The 22,550-nt window shown below is 67.1% G+C and overlaps 6 protein-coding genes and 1 long non-coding RNA gene across 9 annotated transcripts in view; 3 read left to right on the top strand and 4 right to left on the bottom strand.

Annotated features, from left to right (window-relative positions):
- Positions 1-105: 105 nt before the first annotated feature.
- SDHC (succinate dehydrogenase complex subunit C) lies at positions 106-6,963 on the bottom strand. The gene is made up of 6 exons (XM_068663239.1): positions 6,863-6,963; positions 4,387-4,443; positions 4,027-4,128; positions 3,393-3,454; positions 2,140-2,303; positions 106-914 (listed from the first exon to the last, which is right to left on the bottom strand). The coding sequence occupies exons 1-6, from the start codon at positions 6,880-6,882 to the stop codon at positions 810-812; spliced, it is 510 nt and encodes a 169-aa protein (XP_068519340.1). The 5' UTR covers positions 6,883-6,963; the 3' UTR covers positions 106-809.
- Positions 1,276-22,550, bottom strand: part of LOC137845773 (Fc receptor-like protein 3) — a 59,102-nt gene continuing 37,827 nt past the window's right edge. The window contains exon 9 of the mRNA XM_068663223.1: positions 1,276-1,376. Coding sequence (XP_068519324.1) covers positions 1,291-1,376 — 86 coding nt within the window. The 3' untranslated portion in view covers positions 1,276-1,290. The remainder of the gene's footprint in view (positions 1,377-22,550) is intronic.
- Positions 8,125-11,124, top strand: MPZ (myelin protein zero). The gene is given in 6 exon segments (XM_068663072.1): positions 8,125-8,316; positions 8,924-9,090; positions 9,271-9,484; positions 9,609-9,744; positions 10,174-10,234; positions 10,350-11,124. Coding segments are annotated over 6 exon segments (945 nt in total). The 5' UTR covers positions 8,125-8,252; the 3' UTR covers positions 10,653-11,124.
- On the bottom strand, positions 13,418-14,729 carry LOC137845528 (uncharacterized). The gene is made up of 3 exons (XR_011090226.1): positions 14,610-14,729; positions 13,787-14,447; positions 13,418-13,483 (listed from the first exon to the last, which is right to left on the bottom strand). It is a non-coding gene; the product is annotated as an uncharacterized lncRNA (long non-coding RNA).
- Positions 14,658-17,582, top strand: NR1I3 (nuclear receptor subfamily 1 group I member 3). 2 transcript variants are annotated; one of them, XM_068662776.1, is made up of 8 exons: positions 14,658-14,836; positions 15,298-15,428; positions 15,744-15,916; positions 16,000-16,205; positions 16,307-16,452; positions 16,796-16,912; positions 16,994-17,099; positions 17,191-17,582. In XM_068662776.1, exons 1-8 carry the CDS (start codon positions 14,658-14,660, stop codon positions 17,318-17,320), a joined length of 1,188 nt encoding a protein of 395 aa, XP_068518877.1. In that variant the 3' UTR covers positions 17,321-17,582. The 2 variants fall into 2 exon arrangements, with proteins under 2 accessions (XP_068518877.1, XP_068518876.1); XM_068662775.1 differs by having other exon boundaries at positions 16,796-17,099.
- TOMM40L (translocase of outer mitochondrial membrane 40 like) lies at positions 17,434-20,445 on the bottom strand. 2 transcript variants are annotated; one of them, XM_068662777.1, is made up of 9 exons: positions 20,076-20,445; positions 19,299-19,366; positions 19,113-19,205; positions 18,777-18,878; positions 18,571-18,676; positions 18,350-18,446; positions 18,180-18,256; positions 17,986-18,088; positions 17,434-17,901 (listed from the first exon to the last, which is right to left on the bottom strand). In XM_068662777.1, exons 1-9 carry the CDS (start codon positions 20,344-20,346, stop codon positions 17,625-17,627), a joined length of 1,194 nt encoding a protein of 397 aa, XP_068518878.1. In that variant the 5' UTR covers positions 20,347-20,445; the 3' UTR covers positions 17,434-17,624. The 2 variants fall into 2 exon arrangements, with proteins under 2 accessions (XP_068518878.1, XP_068518879.1); XM_068662778.1 differs by having other exon boundaries at positions 18,350-18,472; positions 20,076-20,331.
- APOA2 (apolipoprotein A2) lies at positions 21,416-22,305 on the top strand. The gene is made up of 3 exons (XM_068662780.1): positions 21,416-21,573; positions 21,817-22,038; positions 22,128-22,305. Exons 1-3 carry the CDS (start codon positions 21,467-21,469, stop codon positions 22,243-22,245), a joined length of 447 nt encoding a protein of 148 aa, XP_068518881.1. The 5' UTR covers positions 21,416-21,466; the 3' UTR covers positions 22,246-22,305.

Raw genomic sequence — 22,550 nt, 5'->3', positions numbered from 1 at the left:
GCTCGGCAAACACAGCCAAGGGCTTGTTTTTTCCATCCCGGCTCCTCTGGAGCCTCGGAGCAAACCCCCCCCTGCTCATCTGACTCCTCGGTGCAGAGCCCGTGCGAAGGATCAAGGCTGCTTTATTGCAAGGTGGGCGAGGAAGAAGCGCTGAGCCCACAGCCGCTGGCAACGCGCCGGGAAAATCAGAGCCCTGCCGGGTGCGCCGCTGACGGAGCAACTTCCCCAGGGGAAAACTGGACGGGGCAGGGGCTCCGGAGCCCCAAATCTGGCTGGATTGGGACAATTTCAACGGCAAGGAGTTGGGACGGTGGCAGCCGGGCAGCGCAGGGTGCTGGCGTTGGCAGCGGTGCCCGCTCTCCCTCCCCTGGCACGGGGCTGCCCTCAATGCGGCCGGTTGTCCTGCGCCGAGCCTACACGCGGGCTGCCGGCCTCCCCGAGCCCACTCGGAGCCGCAGGGACACAGATCCCGCATTGTCCCGAGCTTGGGGACAGGGCAGAGAAAAGAAACGCCCTGGAGTTTGCTTGGGTGAAGTCGGGCAGCTCTCAGGCCCTGAGCCCCCTCCTCCTGTGTCCCCCCCACCCCGTCACAACGAGGCAGGCGGCTGGGCGCAGCGCTTGGTCTGGGCTAAGAAAAAGCAACTCTGATTATCCATCCACGAGATTCGTGAGCAGGGGAAGCCCCCCCCTGCCCCCAAAGGCTTCTAGCTCTGTCCCCCCTCCCCGCCTCCCTCTCCTCGTGCATCCCCCGGTGGGCCAGGACGGAACAAAGCTTCCAAAAAACGGGAGGCGTCGAGCAGGAGGAGCCTTCACAGGGCCGCGAGGCCCGCCGAGGAGAGCAGGGTCAAGATCAGGACCAGCACCCCGGACTGCTGCACCTGGCTGAGCTTGAAGCCCTTCCCCAGGTCCCACGCCTGCAGGGAGAGAAGAAACAGAGCAGAGTTAAGGCACAAGGACAGTGCCAGACCCAGGTGGAGAGGCACCGCCCTGGTAAAAACTAGCAAAACCACCCCAAAAAACTGCCTGGAGATGATGGGCGACGAACAGGCACAAGCAGCCGTCACTGCCAGGAACCAGGCAGGGGTCTCCGGGCTGTGCCAGAGGAAGCTGATCCCTCCCCAAATCCCCCCACCCAGCAGCAAAGCTGCCCAGGAGCTGTCCCTAATCCCCCCCAGCTGCAGCACGCCAGGTTTGCTCCAGAAGCAGCAGCTGCTCCCCGCTCGCTGCTCTGCTGCTGACAGAAATAGGTTACGGAGCACGGCGCAGAGCCGAGCAGGGGGGGGGCCACCCTCAGCCCCCCACGAGCACCTCTGGGGGACCCCAAAAGGCCCCCAGGTGCTGCAGGCGGGTTCCCATCTCCCACCTGATTTTGGCTGCTGGGTGGCTGAGCGGAGCCGTGGAGCCGCCAGCCCGACCCCGCTCCCTGTTTATTCCCGAGCTCAGCCGGGGGCTAACGCTGCTGGGTTCGTTCCCTGCTGCTTTAATTGGCAGCCTCATTTAATTGTGCTGTCAGGGGCCTCAGCACGCCTTCAGCTCTCGACGCTCCGAGCCCGGAGCTGCTCACGACCGCTCCGTTTGCAGGAGGCTCGCGTCCTGCTCCGGGCCAGCTGCTTTGGCAATTTGCTCCCCTAAAACCAGAGCGAGCTGGAGCTGCAGAAACACAGGATTGTGCAGAAACACAAAGCAGCACGTCTGCTGCTCTTCCCAGCAAGGAACCCTCGGCTCTGCAGCTCCCTCTCCTTCATCAAACACAGGAAGCTCAGCTGAGCGGAGCTGCCGGTTGCACTGCAGCCCGGGGCAGACACCACGGGTTACTTTCTGTCACCAGTCCTCTGTGTTGTGTCTTCTGGGCTCGTTAAATAGCTCAGCGTTATTTAGGAGTAGGAGGAGGGGGAGGATAATGAGCAAACGGGGGGGGCGCTTCTGCCCGCACGGCCCCGTGGAGCAGGGGATGCTGCAGCTGGCTGCGCCGCCCCGTGAAGCATCAGCGTGGCGCTGCTCTTTGCGATTTAAATGGACCCCAAAATAGCTCAGAGGTGATTAATTCTCGTTCCCAAGGGCACCTTTCCCAGCCTGCGTGCCCAGAGCTCCCGCAGCAGCAGCAGCTTCCCCCCCCTCAGTCCCCGGGAGCCCACTCACCAGGTGCCGGATCCCGTTCCAGGTGTGGTAGGAGAGGGGGAAAGCCAGGGCGAATTTTGCGGAGTAGATGAGAGCAGGGCCCAGGCTGAGCGACTTCACCACGGCCAGGTAGTGGGGAAACTGCTCCGGGAGCAGCAGGGCAGCCAGGCTGAAGAGGGAGACGCCTGCAGGAGACAAAGCCTGCGGGTGAGCCAGCGAGCCCTCAGACAGAGCCAGGCACGCAGCAAAAACCTTGGTGGGACCCCGAGACCCCAAAAGAGGAGCCCCAGGCTCAGGAGCTGTGCTCGGGAGCAACTCTGTGCCCATTTTTTCCCTACACTTAAGAGCAGCTCCAGCCAAATCTGCCCGGCCACAAACCCCACACAGCAAGGGATGCTCCTGCTGGTCACACACGACCTCGGTGTCCCTGGTTTGGGGACAGGGCCTGAACACAACCATCGGCACGAGGTGGGGGGCAGGAGGACAGGAGCAGGCATCAGCAGGAGGGGCCGTGCTGGCTGCAGGACCCGCGGTGCCTCCCCCTCCTCATTTCCAGGCCAGGAGGGTTTGCTGCAGGTGCTGCAGCGATGGCAGCAAGCTCAATAGCTGCTGATTGCAGCGCCGCTCGGGCGCCTCGGCTGAGGCCGGCGCGAGGCAAGCAGCTGCTTCCCTCCTCAGGAAGGCAGCCCTCCCGTAATTACAGCCCTCGAGAGAGGAGCTGAAAGCTTCCCCCTCCTCAGCAGAAAGCAATTCTCCTCCGTGCTCCATCGGCGTGGAAAGCGATGGCTTCCCACCCCAGCAGGGGCTGACAAAAGGCCCCTTTGTGCGGCACCAGAAAGGGCAGCAGCAGCTCAGGCTGCTGCCAGGGACTTGTGCCACGGGGCCAGGCACGTCCCCAGCTCCCGGGGACAAAACCCCAAACCCTGCGCCGTGGATGGAGGCTTCGGCACCCACACGTGTCCCTGAAGGTGCTGAAGAGAGGGGCTGAGATCTGGAGCAGCTTTTGCAGCCTGGGGGAGCTCAGGAAGGAAGATAAGGGATGGGGGCACCCAGGTCACAACACCACGAAGGCTCTGAGGGGTTTTAAACACCGGGGAGGATCGGGGCTGGAGGCAGCGCAGCACGAGGAGATCCGGGCAGGAATAAACGGGGAGAAAACCCACTGCTGGAGCCAGAGATGGAACTGGAAACGAGGGGGAGAAACCCACAGCACGAGTCCCAAAAACCCAGAGGGATCTGCCCTCGTGCTGGGGGCGGGTCGGGGACGCACACACCTAAGCTGAGCGCGACGCCGGTGCCGCGGTGGGTGATGGACATCGCCATGGGCAGGGACCACCTGTAAAAAATAAAAACAAATCCAGCTCATCAGCAGAACGGGGCACCAGGGGGGTGAGAGGAGCAGGGAGGAAGCGGGGCCTGCCCGTTCCTAGAGAGCTCGGGGCGGGCCTGCACTCGGAGCTATTCCAGGAATCCGGCCCCAGCGAGAGGGGGGAGCCGGGGGAATTTGCAGAGGCAGCTTGGGAATGGCAAAGGGCGCTGGCACGGCCTGGGGAAGGGCTCGAGGAGAGCTCCAAGGGGGTGGAACAGGAGGCTGAGAAGGGCTTTGGGGACAGCGGGGCATGGGGTGGGCACCCAGACCAGGAACTAAGTGAGAGAACATGGAAAAGTGACAGAAGCGGCCCCAAAAAAACATCCTCCCCCCAGCGAGGGAGAGGCACAGCCCTGGGGGGGAGGGAAAACCCATCCTCAACACCCCATGTGAATAAAATTGAGGTTTAACAACCCCGCGGGGTACCTGGGGGTGTGCTGCCCCCCCCAGCTGGCCTGAAGTGCCGGAGGAAACGCACGCGGGGGCCGGGGCTGCCCCCAAAATCAGAGCCCGGGGGTGCCCCCGCGCATGGCCCTTACTTGTAGATGGTGACGTGGGGGGACAGGGGCCGGCTGGACTTGGTGTTCTTCTCCCAGAAGCGAGCCATCTCCTCCTTGGCCGTCGTGGCCATCGGGACAACACTGTGAAGAGAAGAGGGGACAGGCGGTGAGGGGGGGGGACCGAAAGGCAGAGGGGGCACCCCCACCCTTTATTTACCCCCTGAAGAGGCCGCCTGCTGCCGGTGTGATGTGCTAAGTGCCCGGCCACCACACAGCAGGGATCGGGCAGTTATTAAGAGGATAGAAAGCACACGTGCCCCCGCGCTTCAGCCACGATCCCTCGGAGCAGAATTTAATCCCGTTACCCCCCCAGCCCCCCCATTAAGCCCTCGCACTCACTGTCGCACGGGGAAGCCGGGGCCGAGCCGAGCCAGCAGGCACCGCCGCCCGACGCACCTGGAGGAGAGGAGGGGAGGGTTTGTGAGAGCCCAAATAACGCCTGGGAACGGCAGCAACGTGGGGCTGGGGAGGGAATTCACCATTTTGGGGGGGTTGTGCCTTAAAATCAGCCCCAAGGTGTGAGATCTGGGCTGTTCCTCAACCTCTGAGCCCTTACTCTGAGCTCTCACAACCTCTGAGCTCTCAGAGCCTCCAGACCCTGCCCGTGGGTTCGTTCTTTATGACACCCTGTAATTAGCCTCAGGGTAATTAGCCTCACCAGCTCATTTGTCCGCCCTGATCTCAGCCCGGCGCTCGCTCTCCCTCCAGCAATCAGCAGGGCGGGGAGGGGGGCACACAGCCCTGGAAACCCACCCGGGGGGTCCACAGGAAGGGCCACTCGAGGCCCTTAATTAACCTCACAGCTTAATTAATTAATTAATCTCCCTGATTAATTAATTAATCTCCCAGGCCATAGCAGCATCTCGCAGTGCTTCGTTAGCAGCCAGGGGTTAACGAAGCTCCTGAGAACAGCTGGGGGCAGCTCCCGGCCAGGTGGGAGCAGAAAACAAAGCCCGGTGCCGGTCCCGGAGCGCTGCGAGTTCCGGCGCTGGGGGCCTGGGGGCTGCTTCCCTTCAGAAATTTCCTCCTCACGCAGGGTTTGAGGCTCCCCAGGTCTGCAGGACGGCGGCGCAGCTCAGGACGTGCGTGGCACAGAGCCCAGCCCGAGCTCGTCGCGCCACCGCCGGGCCCCTCGCGTCCAAATTTCCCCCTGGAGGAATTTAGCCACCCTGGGAAAACCCAAATCCCACAAGTTTTTGTTGCAGGAACGGCCTTGGTACAGCCCTGCACCAATACCCACTGAAAACCTTCCTGGGCACAGCCCCGAGTTCACCAAACCCCCCCCCAAAACCTCGCTGCAGGGGGAAGAAGCGGCGGCAGCCGAGCAAATCTGAGCCCCCCCCCCCCAGCCCCTCATCACCCCCAGGAGACCCCTGGAAATTAAAAAAAAAAAAAAAAAAAAAAAACTCAGAAAGCTCCAGGAGCCCCCCCGGCTGCTCCCCGGGGCAGGCAGGGTGTGGCTCTGTAGCAAACTGGGGCTGTTTCTCCCCAAAATCCCCCCACCACCCCCCCGCACAGCTCAGCCAGGCCAGGGGGGAGCAGCCCCGAGCCCCTCCCCACTCCCAGGCAGGGGAAAGGAGGTGATTAATTAATCCGTGCCCGCAGGCTATTAATTACTGAGGTGCTTCCCACGCCCTCTGCGGCCTCAGGAGCCGCTCAGCGCCGCGGTGCTGGCAGAGCTCAGGCCCCAAACCATGACACCCCCATCCCCTCCCAGCCCCATGCCCCCCCAGGAGCTTCCCCATCCTCTCAGCACCATTTCCATATGTTTTTTTTTTGTTTCTTTGTTTCTTTTTTTTAAGATTTGAAGCCTCATTTCCTTCCAGATCGCTGAGAAACAAGCATTTCCCTAAAAAAAATAAACCCACAAGCCCTCAAGCAGCCACCCACAGACCTGGGGTCACCCACACCGGCAGGAGGGGACAGGAGGGGACACCGGGAGCCATCGGGGACCCCAAAATTTCAGGGTTTTCTCCCTCATAACCTCAGCTCTCGAGGAGCATCAGCTCCACGCCACATCAGCGGACGCTGTCAGGGTTTCTCCATAAAAATCGCTCGGGTTTTGCCACAAAAGAGGCAAACAGGAGGGGATCAAAGCTGCTTTTTTTGTCTGCCGGGCAGACGCAGGCAGCAGGGGAAGGCTTCAAAGCAGGGAGCGGCTTTGGCCTCGCATCCTGAGCCCGGGCTGTGATCACGCCGGGAGCTCCGCTTTTCAGCAATCCGCCCCAAAAAGCTTCCCCTAAAAGCCCAACGGCCACAAAAAGCCCACGATAACGGGACAAAATGCCCCAAATCCTGCTCCAAAGGTGCCACCACGGAGCCAAACGTCCGCAATCGGTGACAGAAATAAAACTTTAGAGGAGTGAAGGTGAAGGGGATCAGAGCGGCGTCAGCAAAGCCTTTTCTGCAGCAAAACCCGCCGATTTGACCAATTTTACCAATATTTGGGTTTGTCTCAGCCAGGCAAACCCCGGCCCCAAACCCCCTGCCCGCAGCCCCGTTTCCCACCGCTTCCCAGTGCCTGCGTCCCACTGGTCCCAGTTCCACCCCCCCATATCCTCCCCTCCCCCCTCCACGAGGGGCTTCCAAGCGCTCCCGGGGCTCCGTGACCCCCCCCCCCCCCCCCACCGGGCACCCCCCCCCGGGTACTGGAGCCCCCCCCCCCCCACGGTGCCGCCTCTCAGCCCCCGCCCGCACCGGGCTGGGACCAGGCCCGGGGCCGCCCTTAACGGGCACGGGGGGGGCTTGGGGAGGGCATGGGGGCACCGGGGGGCCATGGGGGGGCCCGGGGAGGGCACCGGGAGGCGGGAGTCACCTCAACGCCAGCGCCGCCATCTTGAAGCGTCCGCAAAGCGGAAGCGGCGGTGACGCACTTCCGCCCCCCTCCCGGTGCCCCCCCCTCCCGTTCCCCCCCCCCGGTGTCCCCGGGGCTGGGCCCGGTCCCGGCGGTGCCCCCCACGAGGCACCCAAAGTCCCGCAAAGCGCTGTTCTCGCCCCAAAATGGAGCCCTGATGGAGGGGGGGGCGGTCCCCGGGGGGCACGGGGCCGGGGGGGACACGGGGGACACGGGGGGGGATTTGGGGGGGACACGGGGACACAGAGGGGGACATGGGGGGGACATGGGGGACATGGGGACACGGGGGGGGACGTGGGGGCACACAGGGAGGGACACAAGGGTGGGTGGGGGACACAGGGACACAGGAGGGGACATGGGGGGGACACGGGGACACAGAGGGGGACATGGGGACACGCGGGGGACACAGGAGGGGACACAGGGGGGGGACACGGCCCCAGCACCACCCCCACACCCCGGTCCCTGCACCCCAAAAGTTCGTCCGTGCGTCTGTCCCCGCGCTGTCTGTCCTGCGGGGACCCGGCGCAGTCAGACGTGGCCGTGGGGCGGGGGGGGGGACACAGGGACAGGACAGGGGGGGTACGGGGGGGGGATATGGGACACAGCCCCCATCGCTGGCCCCACGTCCTGGCCCCAAATCCCCTCGAAGCTTGTCCGTGTGTCTGTCCCCACGGGGACCGGGAGGCCCAGAGCCAGCTGTGGTGGTGGGACAGGAGGGGACATGAGTGGGACATGAGTGGGACACGGGAGGGGACACGGGAGGGGACACGGGAGGGGACACGACCCCCAGCGCCATCCCCAATTCCTGGTCCCTGCCCCAAAAATCCTGTCCATGTGTCTGTCCCCACACCGCCCGTCCCATGGAGGCCTGGGGCCACCATGGGACAGGAGGGGACATGGATGGGACATGGATGGGACACAGGAGGGGACACAGGAGGGGACACAGCCCCTGTGCCCATCCCCAGACCCCCACCAACCCCATCCGTCCCCCCGTCCCCCCTGTCCGTGCGTCCCCTCCGTCCCCAGCCACATTCCTGCCCGGCCGCCTCCGCCACAGGCCGAGAATGCGGCGGCACAAAGGCCGCAGTGTGCCCGGCCCCCCGCCCGCCGCGTGCCTTCCCCTCCTCGCCCAACGCCGAACAAAATGTCCCCTGTGTGTCCCCCCCCCCCCCTCCCGGCGTGTCCCGCACCCCGCCGCCCCGGCTGCCCGGCGCCCATTGGGCCCGCCGGTGCCACCGTTCGCCGCCGCTGGCTCTTAAACCTCGGCACCCGCCCGCCCGGCACCCTCCGGCCCCGCGCCCCGCCAGCCCTCCATGAGGCTCGGAGCAGGCCGGTGACAGCAGCCGCCACCATGTCGCAAGGTGTTGGGGACAACCGGAGCCTCCTCGTCCTCGCCGGGCTCCTCGCCGGGCTGGGTAAGCGGGGACAGGCGGGGGGGGGACGCGGATGGTGCTTTGGTGTCGCCGGTGACCGTGTCCATGGGGGTGCCACCGTCCCCTGGTCACCATCATGGTGCTGTGGTGAGGACAACTCCAGCACCGGTGGCCGTGTCCACGGGAGTGCCACCGGGGTGCCACCGGGGTGCCACTGTCCCCCAGTTGCCGTCAAGGCACTGTGAGGACAGCCCCAGCCCCAGCACCGGTGGCCACGGGGATGCCACCGGGGTGCCACCATCCCCTGGTCACCATCACAGTACTGTGGTGAGGACAACCCCAGCACTGGTGGCCGTGTCCATGGGGGTGCCACCAGGGTGCCACCGTTCCCCGGTCACCATCACCACCCCGGTCGCCTCCACGGAGATGAGGAATGGGCGCAGGCAGAGGGGGTCCAGCCCCCCCCAGAGCCCCCCACCAGCCCTCGTGCACCCTCCGTGGCCAACAAAAGCCCTTCGGTGGCACCCAGGGACTTGGCACGGGGGTGCAGAGAAGCCACCGGGGTCACCCCCCTCGTAGCCCCGGGGACGGGTTACCGGCACCATGCCGGTGTCCCCACGGTGCTGAGGGCTCTGTGCCCCCCCCCCAGGGCTGTCTCCCACCTGGGCCATCCACGTGTACACGCCGCGGGAGGTGTACGGCACCGTGGGCTCCCACGTCACCCTGTCCTGCAGCTTCTGGTCCAGCGAGTGGATCTCCGAGGACATCTCCATCACCTGGCACTTCCAGGCCGAGGGCTCCCGCGACAGCATCTCCGTAAGCCCCCCCCCTCCGGGACGGGTCCCCGGGGGGGTCCCCGCTGCGCCCAGAGCCCCCCACGACCCTTTGCGTGTCCCCTCCCCTCTCCTCGGGTCCCCGGGGGGTCCCCGCTGCGCCCAGAGCCCCCCCACGACCCTCTGCGTGTCCCCCATCCTCCTTTTTTCTCTGCCCCCCCAGATATTTCACTACGCCAAGGGGCAGCCCTACATCGATGACGTGGGCACCTTCAAGGAGCGCATGGAGTGGGTGGGCAACCCCCGGCGCAAGGACGGCTCCATCGTCATCCACAACCTGGACTACACCGACAACGGCACCTTCACCTGCGACGTCAAGAACCCCCCCGACATCGTGGGCAAATCCTCCCAGGTCACGCTCTACGTCCTCGAGAAAGGTACGGGGCGCACGGGGTCCCCCCTCCTCCCCCTTACGCCCTGCCCTGACCCCCGGTGTCCCCCCCCTTACGCCCTGCCCTGACCCCCCCATGGGGGGGGGACGCTGACGGGGTGCCCCCGCAGTGCCCACCCGGTACGGCGTGGTGCTGGGCTCCATCATCGGCGGTGCCCTGCTGCTGGTGCTCCTGGTGGTCGCCCTCGTCTACCTCGTGCGCTACTGCTGGCTGCGCAGGCAGGCGGTGCTGCAGCGGCGGCTCAGGTGAGACCCCACCCCGATTTGGGGTAAAAAAACCCCGAAACGGCTCTGTGGGGGCTGCTGTCCCGTCAGAGCTGCCTTTTTTAAATTTTAATTTTACTTTATTTTATTTTATTTTACTTTATTTTATTTTATTTTATTTTATTTTATTTTATTTTATTTTATTTTATTTTATTTTATTTTATTTTATTTTATTTTATTATTTTATTTAATTTTACTTTGTTTTACTTTATTTTACTTTACTTTATTATTTTTATTTTATTTTACTTAATTTTATTTTATTATTTTTATTTTATTTTACTTTACTTTACTTTACTTTATTTTACTTTACTTTATTTTATTTTATTTTATTTTATTTTATTTTATTTTATTTTATTTTATTTTATTTTATTTTATTTTATTTTATTTTCTCCCTTTCCTGCCCCGTTTCAGTGCCATGGAGAAGGGGAAGCTGCAGCGATCGGCCAAGGACGCCTCCAAGCGCAGCCGCCAGGTGAGCACCAGAGGGGGGGGGGATTAAACCCAAGGCAGTGATTTCGGGATTTCCAACTTTTTGGGGTGCTGGGGAGCAAAAAGGGGGTGACGATGACACCCCCCCCTCCCCGCAGGCCCCCGTGCTCTATGCCATGCTGGACCACAGCCGCAGCACCAAGGCGGCGAGTGAGAAGAAAGCCAAGGGAGCCCCCGGCGAGTCCCGCAAGGACAAGAAATAGCGGTTAGCGGGCAGGGAAGGTGCCGCCGCCGCCGCGGTGGCAGCGGGGGGTGACACCGGGGCCCCCCGCGCCCCCAAAGTGGTGATGACCATCGAGATGGAGCTGCGGGGGGAGACCCCCGAGGCCACCCCCTCGCCGAGCAGGGGGGGTCTCGGCAGCGCCCTGCGGAGCATCCTCAAGCCCAACTCGGACAAGTGACACCCGCCAAGGGGCCGGGGACCCGGCGAGGAGCGGGGTGTGGTGGCCTCGTCCCGGGTCCCCCCATTTCGGGGACGCCCCCGCGGCCTCCCCCCCCCCAGCCCCGAAGCCCCCTCCATCGGCACCTTCCTCTGCGCAACCGCTGCCCTCGCCCGACCCCGGGCTCCGATGTAATTTTTTTTTTTTTGGAATCACGCAATTTTTTGGGTCCCCACCTGGGCTGGCTCGGTCCCCAAACCCCCCTCCTCCTCCTCCTCGGGGACCTGCCACCCCTTCCCCATCCTCCACCCACCCCCACCCCAAAAAAACCCCAAACAACACCAAACAGCCCCCGGGAGGGTTTCTCCATCCCCGCCGTTGCCCCTTTTTTTGGCCGTTTTCTCGTCTCTCCCCACGACCGAGCCCAAATGACGTTGTGGGGTGGCCCCCGCCCCGTCCCCTCCGTCCCCGCACCCCATTAACCCTCCCGCCCCGTAACCCCCCCGGCCCCCCCCCGGTGCCGGCCGAAGCCTCGGGGAGGAGGAGAGGCGGCAGCCAGGGCCGGAGGAGCCGCCGGTGCCCTTTTGGGTTTTTCTATGCCCCGTCCCTGTCCCCGTCCCCACGGCGCCGTTAATAAAACTCACATCTCCTGGAGCCCGGCGTCACCTCGAAGTTGGGGGGGCTGGGGGGGGTCTTGGGGGGGGGGGCAGGGGTGTTGTTGGGGGGGGGCTGAGGACTCGCGAACTCATCGCACGGAGGCCCCCCAGCTCCTATAGGGAGCCGCCGCCGCCCTGCCTCAGTTTCCCCAAGTGCGAGGTGAGGGCACCCATGGGTGTCTCCCCCCCCCCCGCCCCAAAAATCGGCTGGGGGGGACTCTCCCCAAGGGCTCCCACCCATCGTGGGTGCGTTAATTAAAGCTCACCGCTAATGAAGCGGCCGAACTTGGGGGCACACAGCCCCCAGGGATGGCTGTGGGGTGAGGGGGGGGTCACTATGGGGTGGGGGGGTCACCGGGGGGGGGGGGGGGCCTCCCTCCCTGTCTATGGGTGACCCAGCAGGGATTGTCATCGCCCCCCACTGCTGGGGGGGCTCGGTGCCAGCCCCCCACCAAAGCCCCACATTTGGGCACGGTGCCGGGGCCTCGGCTGCCCCATGTCCGGATCTGACCCCCCCAGCCCAAAGAATCGAGTGCCCCCCCCCTCCCCGGCGGGTCTATAATTGGCTTTGCCCTAATAAGTCTGCAGAGCGAGCGGGGGCCGGCCCCCAGCCCCTTGGGGCGTCCCCTGCGCTTGGCCACCGCCGGTATTTTTCTTTCCAGAGCTATTTCTGCTCCCCTGGCCCCCCCCGGCCCCCCCGGCACCGGGCACCAAAGGGACAGGGAACGCAGAAATCGCCCCCCCCCGGGGCTTGGGAAGGATTTTAAGCCCCCCCCGAAGGAGCCCCCCCAAATCCTGGGGGCACCTTCCCAGCCCCTGCCTGGCGAACTCCAGGGTGGGGGCAGCCCAGGGACATGGGTGGATAAGGGGGGGGATTTTGGGGTCCCCCCCCAAAAAAAAAACAGGCACCTGGCCCCCCCCAGGCAGCGGCACATCCCCAATTCAACCCCCCAAAAAACACACACCCATTCCTCTTCTCCCACTGCTTTATTCTTTACAGATGCTCCGAGCCCCCCCCGCGGTGACACGGTGGGGGGGGGACACAGGACAGGGGACGGTGACAGAGCACAGGGAGGGGGCAGTGAAAGGACAGGGAGCCCCCCGAGTGCGGGGGGAGCCCCAAATTTTCCCCTGGTAGCCTTCAACAAGACCCGTCCCCCCCCAAAAAAAAAACCCCGGGGGGGGTCCCTCGCTCAGGGGACACGGCCCCAGCGCATCCCAGCAGCCAGCACCACCACGGACTGGGGAAACTGGGGCTGCCCCGAGGAAAAGGGACATTTCCACGCCACCCCCTCGTGTCCCCCCCCCAAATTGACCCCACAGCTCCAGGGTGGGCGAGGGGTGGGGAGGGGCCGAGCCCCCCCCTCCAGCACCGCTCGCTGAGGACGGGGCAGCCCCAGCACAGGGCAGGACGGGGCCATGCCCGCGGGCACAACCGGGGGCCCAAAACGGGTAGGGGGTCCCGGGGGCCCCCCCCCGGAGCCCCTCAGGGTCCCGACTCTTTCTTCCTCTTCTGGAAGCGGCGGAATTTCCCCTGGATGGCGAGCGCGGCTCTCTCCGTCTCGGGGGCGCTCAGGTCGATGTCGATCTCCTCCTCCTCCTCCTCCCCTTTTTTGGGGTCTTTGCCTGGGGGGGGGGCAAAGGGGGGGGCTGCTCCGCTCACAGCCCCGCGCCCCCTCCCCACATTCACCCAGGGTGCACCCTACAGCCCCCCCCCTTGCTGCGCAGGGTACCCCAAAGCCCCCCCCCAGCAGCATGCGCACCTGGTTTGGGGGCACCCCACAACCATGGGGGGCACCCAGGGGTGCACCCCACGACCCCCTCCCAGCACCCAGGTGAGGCAGGAGGCACCCATGGGTGCACCCCATGACCCCCACCCAGCATGAGGGGCACCCCAGGATGCCCCCCAAAACCCTGCTGGCACCCGGGGGGGGTCCCCAACCCTCCCCATAGGGCTGTCCCCAAACACATCCAGGTGCCCCCCCCCCCAATTTTTGGGGACACAAACCCCAAGGGTGGGGGCAGCCACGCAGCAGCACCCCGGGGTGTCACAAGGGGGGTGGTGACAGCGGTGACACGGGTGACAGGACCCCCCAAAAGGGGACAGGGGGTGCCCCCAGCACCCCGGGGGGGGGCCTCACCTTTCTCCTGCCCACCGGGGGCCTCCGCCGAGCTCGGGGACTCATCGGGGCTGCGCTGCGGAGAGGGGGGGGGGGGGAAAAACGGGGGTGACACCGGGACCGGGACCCCCGGGGTGCCCCCCCCGGGACATGCCCGTGCTGAGAAGGGTGTGGGGGGGTCCTTCCCTCCCTGTTTCCCCCCCCCCAGGCTTTTGTTCTCCGTTCTCCGCGGATGGCACCGGGGGTGGGCACCGGGGGTGGGCACCGGGTCCCGGTCCCTCGGGGTCCCGGTCCCGGTGTCCCGGTCCCTCGAGGTCCTTTGGGGTCTTTCGGGGTCCCCCGGGGTCCCGGGGTGCCGGTGCTGGTCCCGGGGTCTCACCTCGCTCATTGCCGTTCCGCCGCCGCCGCTCCCGGTGCGCGCCCCCCCCGCGCTCCGCCGCCGCTTTTATCGGGGCGCGGCTGAGTGACAGCCCCGGGCAGCCAATGGGGGCGCGGGGGCGGGCTCTCCAGCCCCCCCCCCCCATGTCCTCACCCCCCCCCACCCCGTGTCTCGACACCGGGGGGGGGGACGGGGACAGGGATGGGGATGGGGACACCGCTGCCCCCCCCCGCCCCGTGCTGGGGACCCGTCCGTGGGCGTCACCGGTGGCAGCAGGGCCACCCCCGGCACCCATGGGTGCTCCCTGCCTGTGCCCCTGTCCCTGTGGCTGTCCCCTTCATGTCCCCGTGGTTGTCCCCTCCGTGTCCCCTCCATGCCAGCCCATCCCCAACCTGTCCCCACGCTTGTCCCCATTGCCACCAGTCCCCACGCGCCACCCGTCCCCACCCGTGTCCCCACGTGCCACCCGTCCCCGCCTGTCCCTCACGTGCCCCCAGTCCCCGCCTGCCCCCCGCGTGCCGCCCGTCCCCGCCCGCCGCAGCCTCGCTCAAGTTCAAGGTTCAAACTCCACGGGGCTCCGGCGGGGACCGGGCAGCCCCCTCGTGCACGGTGGCCACCGCGGGACACCGGCCACCAGCCACCGGCCACCGGGCCCCAGGTACTGGTGGGCACCGGGAACCATCCCGGGGGCGCTTTGGTGGTGCCAGAGGGGGAAGCTGAGGCAGCGGGGTGGGACACGGTGGCTCCCAAGGGACACGGAGGGGACAAGTGCCAGGGCTGCTCGAGCGTCACTCCGTCGTCCCACAGGCTCTGTCCCCGCCACAGTGCCCTCGTCCTCGTCCCTCGGTGGCCCCGTCCTGCGCCCCCGGCCATGTCCGTGTCGAGCCCCTCGGACCCGGAGAGCAGCCCCGGCACTCAGCGGGGTCCCCACGTCACCGAGAGGGAGGACGGGGAGCCCGAGGAGGAGAAGGTGTGCGCCGTGTGCGGGGACCGTGCCACCGGCTACCACTTCCACGTCATGACCTGCGAGGGCTGCAAGGGCTTCTTCAGGTGCTGCCACCGCGGGGGGGGTGCGGGAGGGGACGGGGTGGGACGAGGGGCAAGGCAGGAGGGGGACAGGGTGGGACAGTGGGGCAGGACAGGAGGGGACATTGGGACGGGGCGGGAGGGGGATGGAGAATATGGGATGAGTCCAGATAGGAAGGGACAGGAGGGCACGAGGTGGGACAGGATGGGTTGGGACATTGGGGACAGGACAGGAGGGGAGCGTATGGGAAAGGTCAGGGCGCACGGGGACAAACGAGACAGGAGGGGACACCAGGGATGGGGTGGGACAGGAGGGGACAGATGTTGGATGCTCCCCCCCCTGTGCTGGAGCCACCCGGCTTCTCCAGGACACGGCGGTGACGGTGACCCCATGGAGAGGTGGCCCCTGCAGGGGGCTCCTGAGCCCTGCCTGCCCCCCTGGGGGCACGGTGCCAGCCCTGTCCCCGTGTCCCCTGTCCCCACAGGAGGTCCATCAATAAGGGCGTCCACTTCACCTGTCCCTTCGCCCGGAGCTGCCCGGTCACCAAGGCCAAGCGGCGGCAGTGCCAGGCGTGCCGCCTCCAGAAGTGCCTCGACGTGGGCATGAGGAAGGACAGTGAGTGCGGCCCCCCCGGGGGTCTCAGGGACAGGGGGGGGACAAGAGATGGGGTGACCTCGGTGGGGGGATGTGGGGACAAGAGGGGACACCAAGGGGGGGACTCGGGGGCGGAGGGGATGGGGAGGACATGGGGGAGAAGGGGATGGGGGTGGAAAGGGAGGGACCCAGATGGGACAAAGGACACGGGGGGGGACCCAGAGGGGCAGCCTGGGAGGGGGGCATCAGGGCAGGGCACAGCCCCAGGGGACAGCATCCGTTCGGGGACAGCTCCCGGTGACACCCCCGTGGCTGACATCCCCGGGGGGGTGGCAGTGATCATGTCGGAGGAGGCCCTGGGGCGGCGGCGGGCGCTGCGGCGGCAGCGGCGCCTGGCCCGGGAGCAGCCGGGGGGGCTGACGGCGGAGCAGCGGGACCTCATCGGCATCCTCATCGCCGCGCACCAGCGCACCTTCGACTCCAGCTTCTCCCAGTTCGCCCACTACCGGGTGAGCTGGGACCCTGGGAGACACTGGTGGCCAAATTGGGGGGGGTCCCGGCATGGTGCTGACCCCCCCGACCTCCTCCCCAGCCCGCCGTGCGCCTCTACATCCCCAGCCCGCGCTCGCCGAGCCCCTCGGGGCTGGGGGCACCCTCGGCGGTGCCATCGCCCCAGCTGGAGTGCGGTGCCGAGGACGTGCTGCCCGACGTCTTCTCCATGCTGCCGCACTTCGCCGACCTCAGCACCTTCATGATCCAGCAGGTCATCAAGTTCGCCAAGGAAATCCCGGCTTTCAGGTCCGGGGAGGGGGCGCAGGGCGGGTTTTTGGGTGTCCCCCCCATCCCCAAACCCGGCGGTGCCGTCCCACCGCCACCGCCACCGCCTCCTCCGGCCGCAGGGGTTTGCCCATCGACGACCAGATCTCGCTGCTCAAAGGGGCCACGCTGGAGATCTGCCAGATCCAGTTCAACACCGTGTTCAACGCCGAGACCAACGCCTGGGAGTGCGGGCAGCACTGCTACACCATCCAGGACGGGGCCCTGGGTGAGCCGCACGGCCCTGGGGACGGCCCTGTCCCCGTCCCTGTCCCTGTCCATGTCCCTGTTCGTGTCCCTGTTCCCATCCATGTCCCTATCCCTGTCCATGTCCCCGTCCCTGTCCCCATCCCTATCCCTGTCCCCATTCCTGTCCCCGTCCCTGTCCATGTCCCTATTCGTGTCCCCATCCCTGTCCAAGTCCCCATCTTTGTCCCTGTCCCCATCCCTGTCAATGTCCCTGTTCATGTCCTCATCCCCATCCATGTCCATGTCCCTGTCCCCCTCCCCATCCTTGTCCCCATTCCTGTTCCTGTCCATGTTCCTGTCCCCATCCCTGTCCCGCTCCCCAGCCGGCTTCCAGCAGATCTACCTGGAGCCACTGCTCAAGTTCCACATCAGCCTGAAGAAGCTGCGGCTGCATGAGGCCGAGTACGTCCTGCTGCAGGCCATGCTGCTCTTCTCGCCAGGTGGGGGGCACGGGGGATGCGATCCGGGGGGGTTGGGACCCCTCCCCACACCCCCCCTGAGCACCACCCCCCCCTCCCCAGACCACGCCAGCGTCGCCCAGCGGGATTTCATCGACCAGCTCCAGGAGAAGGTGGCCCTGACCCTCAAGAGCTACATCGACCACCAGCACCCCATGCCCGAGGGCAGGTAGGTGCCCGGGGGGCACGGCCCCCCCCCACCCCCCCGGTGACACGGGGACGCCCACCGGGTGCTTTTTTTCCCCCCCCCCTCCCCAAAGGTTCCTCTACGCCAAGCTGCTGCTGCTGCTGACGGAGCTGCAGACGCTGAAGGTGGAGAACACGCGGCAGATCCTGCACATCCAGGACCTCTCCTCCATGACGCCGCTGCTCTCCGAGATCATCAGCTAGAGCCCGCGCCCCCCCCCAAAAAAAAAAACACAAAAAAACACCCCAAAAAAAACCAAAAAACCCACCCCCCCGCAGCCCCCGGGGGTCCCCGACCACCTCCTCGCTTTCGGGGGCAGAGTAAAGCTCTTTTTATTTTCCAGCCTCCGCAGCTGCCTCCCTGCGGGCACCGCCAGGTGCCTCCGGCCCCCCCACCGTGACCCCCCCCCGGGCCCCGGAGCACCTCCCTGCACAACCGGGGGTGTGTGTGTGGAGGGGGGGGGGGGGGAAAAAACCGAGGCCACCCGGCGCCGCCAGCAGCCGCCCCTCAGCCCAAAGGCTGCCCCCGACGGGGAGGGACCCCACAAACCCGGTCCCCATCCCCGGGGGGGGGGTCCTCGGGGCGGCCCCCCCTGCGGCACGGTGGCTCCCTGAGCAGGGCGGGGGGGGGGCGGGCGGCGCCCCTCAGCCCACGATGACGCTGAAGCCGCAGTGGAAGCGATTCTTCCAGTGGTTGAGGAAGGCGCCCAGAGCCAGGGTGACGGGCAGCGGGGGCAGCTTCTTCTCCAGCACCCCCCCCACGCTCCAGTTGCTGTCCAGGAGCCCTGCGGGGGGGGGGGGGGGGACAGGGTTGGGGACACGGCGAGGGATCCCGGCTCCCCCCCCCACCCCGAAGCCCCCTCGCCCACCTCTGAAGACGACGTTGGCTTGCGGCAGGTTGAGCTGGTAGCCGAAGGCGAAGGTGGTGTCCTGCAGCCGCGTGTTGGCCTCCAGCTCCACCCCGACCTGCACCTGGGGGGGGGGCAAGAAAATAGGGAAAGGGACGTGGGGGGGGGACAGGGACACGTGGGGGGGGGACACGGAGGGGTAGGAGGACCCCCACCTGCTCGTTGGCTCTGTGGTAGTAACTGGCGTGGGCGCCGCCGTAGCCCACGTTGAGCGTCGCCACCCAGTTCGGGGCTGGAAAAAAGGGTGAAAAAAGTGATGGGATGGGGGGGGGGACATCCCCGGGGGGGGGTCACCGTGGAGTGGGACCACCAAGGGGCCTCGTACCGGTGTATTTGCCCGCCAGCGTGAGGATGGCCCCCTCCTCGCCCGGCCGCCGGTGGTAAACCATCTCGCCGCCCAGCACCAGGCGGGGGGTGACGCTCTGCAGGAAATGCGCCACCAGGATGACTGCGGGGGGGGGGACAAAGCGCCTCAAAGCACGGCCCTGGGGGGGTTATTTATTTTTTTTTTTTTTTGGGGGGTGGGGGGCACACAGCGTCGCTCACCGGACTCGCCCAGGAGGTCGGGGTTGCCCAGCGTGAGGGTGGCGGTGCAGTCGTCCCCCCGGTACTCGCCGTCGAATTGCCAGGTGAGGAACTTGGCCTGCTGCGTCTGCCGGGGGGGGGGGGGCGAGAAGGGGTGAGGGGGGGGGACACAGAGCACCCCCCCCCCCAACACCGGCATCACCCCCCCGGAACGGTCCCGGCCCCACCTGGAAGACGGCTTTGGTGCGCAGGCGCTCGGCCACGAGGTGCAGGACCTGGGCGTTGAGGCTGCCGCCGTTGTCCATGTCCCCAACCAGCGTGGGGAAAGCCTGGGGGGGGGGCACGGGGGGGGGTCAGCGGGGTGACGGGGACACCGGGACCCCCCCTCACCCCCCACACCCCCCCTCACCCCCCCTGCCACCCAAATCTTTGGATTTTCAGAGCCGCGAGGCCACCCCCAGTCCCCCCCAGCATCCCAGGGACACCCCCGGGGGTCTCAGGGCCCCCCCCCGGTGCCCCCCCCCGGTGCCCCCCCCCACGGCGGGGGGGCTTCGCGGCCGCACCTCGGTGGGTCCCAGCTGCCGGTCGCCCACGAAGGTGGCGTTGAAGTGGTAGTTGGAGGCCCCCAGGGTGCTCATGTGAACCGTGTGTGTCACCTGCGGGGGGGCCACGGTGTCAGCAGCGAGGGGGGGGCCACGGCGTGCACTGCCCCCCCCCCCCGGTGCCGTGTGTCCCCCCCCCCCGGTGACCTGGAAGTGGCTGCTCAGCGCCTTGTTGACGATCAGCTTCACGCCCTCCATCTGCTGCGGGAAAACCTCTGCGGGGACGGGGGGGTGGGGGACAGGTGGGGACATGGGGACAAGGCTGCCCCCCCCCCCAGCGCCACCCTGACCCCCCCCGCTTCGTCCTCACCCCCGCCACCCCTCTCCTGTGCCCCCCTCCCCGTGCCTCATCCCCCGGTGTCCCCCAGTCCCGTGTGTCCCCCCCCAGTCCCATATCTCCGGTGTCCCCCCCCAGACCTACGCCCCCCCTGGTGCCCCCCCAGTCCCATGTCAGCCCCCCTCCCGGTTCCCTACCCCCGGTGACCCCCCAGTCCCGTGCCCCCCCGGTACCCCCCCCCAGTCCATGCCCCCCCCGGTGCCCCCCAATTCCCGTTACCCCCCCGGTGCCCCCCCCAACCCAATGCCCCCCCCCAGTCCCGTATCCCCCCGGTGACCCCCTGTCCCGTACCCCCCTCGGTGTCCCCCCTAACCCGGTGTCCCCCCCCCAGCCCTATGCCCCCCCGGTGCCCCCCCAGCCCCGTACCCCCGGTGTCCCCCCCCAGTCCCATGACCCCCCCCGGTGTCTCCCTAGGTCCGTGTCCCCCAGTGCCCCCCCAGTCCCCGTGCCCCCCCCCCCAAGTCCGTATCCCCCCGGTTCCCCCTGTGCCCCCCCCCCCAGCCCTATGCCCCCCCCGCTGCCCCCCCAGTCCCGTTACCCCCCGTTACCCCCCCGTGCCCCCACTGCCCCCCCGGTGCCCCCCCCACCTTTGCACTGCCGGTGCAGCTCATCGAAGCTGCCGGGGTTACCGAGGGCCCCCCCCCGGCGCGGGCCCGGGGCGCGGCGGGGCCCAGCGCGTTGCCCATGGCCCGGCCCGGCCCGGCCCGGCCCTAGCGCCGCCGCCCGCCCCCCCCCGAGAGCCCGCTGGGCGCCGCCATAGCGGAGACGGGCACGGCCACCGGAAGTGGCTTCGCCGGGCCGCTCCCGCCCTCGGCCCGCGGCCGCCATCTTGGGTGAGGGCAGAGCCCGCCCGCTCATTGGTTGAGGCGGGAGGAGCGGGGACGCCGAGGTTTTGGTTCCCTCCTGATTCCGGTCCCCGCACGGGGGCGTTCCGGGGTTGCAGCGTTCCGGCCCCACAAACTGGCCCCTTCCCAGTGCTCCCAGTACTCCCAGTACTCCCAGTGCTCCCAGTGCTCCCAGTGTCCCAGCTCCCTGCCCTGTGCCCCCTCCCAGTCCCCTCCCTGTCCCCACACCACATCCCATGTCCCCCTCCAGGTCCCCCCACCCTGCTGCCCCCTCCCCACATCCCCTCCATCCCCTGCCCCATGTCCCCCCCCTGCCACCACCGCCCCATGTCCCTGGACCTTCCCCAAGTCCCCCCCCCCATCCCCCTCCTGCGCTGCCGTCACCGGCGGCTTTCCTGGAAAGGGGCCGCCTCTGGCAGGGGCTCAGAGGGGAAGGGGCCCCATCAGCCGGCGGCCCCGCTGGCCACCCAGGGGACCGAGAATTTTTGTCCCCGGTGCCACCCAGCGCCCTTTGGACGCGTGTTCCCAAACACTTGGCCCCCGGCCTGGCGGCTCCGCAGCGGGGTGTCCCCCCCACCATAGGACCCGTGGGGGGGGCCCCGCGCTGAGTCACGCCGTCGCGCTGGCGGCCGAGGGTCAGCGATAAGGCGGCCGCTGACCTTCACCCCCCCCCGGGGGGCTGGCGGTGGCCGGGGCGAACCGGGGTGGGCAGCCCCCAAGGGACCCCCCTGAGATGGGACCCCCGGGGTGCTGCTGCTGGGGGCACCCACTGGGTGGGGATTTGGGTTGGAACAGGGGTTCTGAGAGGGGGGTCTCATGGGGGCTTCCTGGGGCTGTGGGGGGCTCACGAGGTTGTGTCACGGGGGCTTAACTGTGGGGCTACGGAGTGCCATGGGGCCACCACGCCCCACAGGGCCACCAGCCGAGCCCCCACCGTGTCCCCCCCCCAGCTGCCCAAATCGCTGCCACGCACTTTGCCCAGCGTCACCCATCATCGGCCGCGTCCCACCACAGAGCTGTGGGGCCACAGGACTGGGCCCCCAGGGCACGGGGCTGTCCCCGCTGGGCTGTCAACCCCCTGCACCCCCCCACCCCCCCGCAGTGACCCTTACCCTCGCTGTGTTTACCTGGGCATGGCCTCCCCAGCCCCGGGGGGGCGGGGGCTGCTCAGGGGGATAAAAGCAGCCACAGCCCCCCGAGGCTGCACTTGTAGCCCCCCCATCCTCTGTGTGCTGCCCAGGTGAGGGGGCAGCTGGCACCTGGGGCGGGATGGGGGGCATTGGGGTGGGATGGGGGGCATTGGAGCTGCAGGAGTGGGATGGGGAAGGGCAGAGACATGGGGTGGGGAAGGGTGGGAGGGAGATGGCAGAGCTGGGATGGGGCAGGAAGGGGACGGGGGAGCTGTGGGGTTGTGATGGGTGGGATGGAGCCATGGGGGGGGTGGGAGCCTGACCCACACCCCCGGGGGTGTCCCCACACCCAGAGCCACCACCATGATGAAGCTGCCGGTGGCCGCGCTGCTGCTGCTCTGTGCCTGCGGCCTCCAGGCCGCCCTGACCAAGCGCGAGGCTGTGCCCGAGCCTGGGGCCGAGGCCCCCCCGGATGCCGCCATCCCCCTGAGCCGCCACTTCCAGACCTTCTCCGACTTTGTCACCAAGGAGCTGCCCCAGAAGCTGCAGGCGGAGGAGCTGCGGAACCAGGCCAAGTACTGGGGGGGGGCTGAGGGAGGGGATGGGGGGATGGGGGGACACCCCCAGGGCCTCCCCTCACCGCTCCCCTGTCCCCCCCCCCCAGGGCCTATCTGGAGCAGGCCAACCAGCAGCTGACGCCGCTGGCCCAGGAGCTGCGCACCAACGTCCTGAACTTCTTCTCCTCCCTGCTGGAGCTGGGCAAGGCCAAGGAGCAGGCCTGAGGCCTGAGCGCCGCCATGGAGCCCCCGTCCCCCCCGCACCAATAAAGCCTTTGAGCCGCCCGCCGTGTGCTGTGTGTTGTGTGTACGGGGCTGGGGACATGGGGACGGTGGTCGCTGTGACCCTGGGTGTGGTGTGGGATCGGGAAAAAAAATTAAAAATATAAAAAATATTAAAAAAATATAGCTGAGGCCTGGCAAACTCAGCACTGCCAGCACTAAAGATGGAGGCGCCCCTACTCAAGATGGCGGACGCGGCGCCTCCCGCCCCTAAGCAACATGGCGGCGCCTGGCTTCGCGCCCCCTCC

Source organism: Anas acuta, chromosome 28, assembly GCF_963932015.1.
Source record: "Anas acuta chromosome 28, bAnaAcu1.1, whole genome shotgun sequence".
Taxonomy (NCBI): domain Eukaryota; kingdom Metazoa; phylum Chordata; class Aves; order Anseriformes; family Anatidae; genus Anas; species Anas acuta.
The sequence above is the reverse complement of the archived record's forward strand: the minus strand, read 5'-3'. Positions and strand labels throughout refer to the sequence as shown.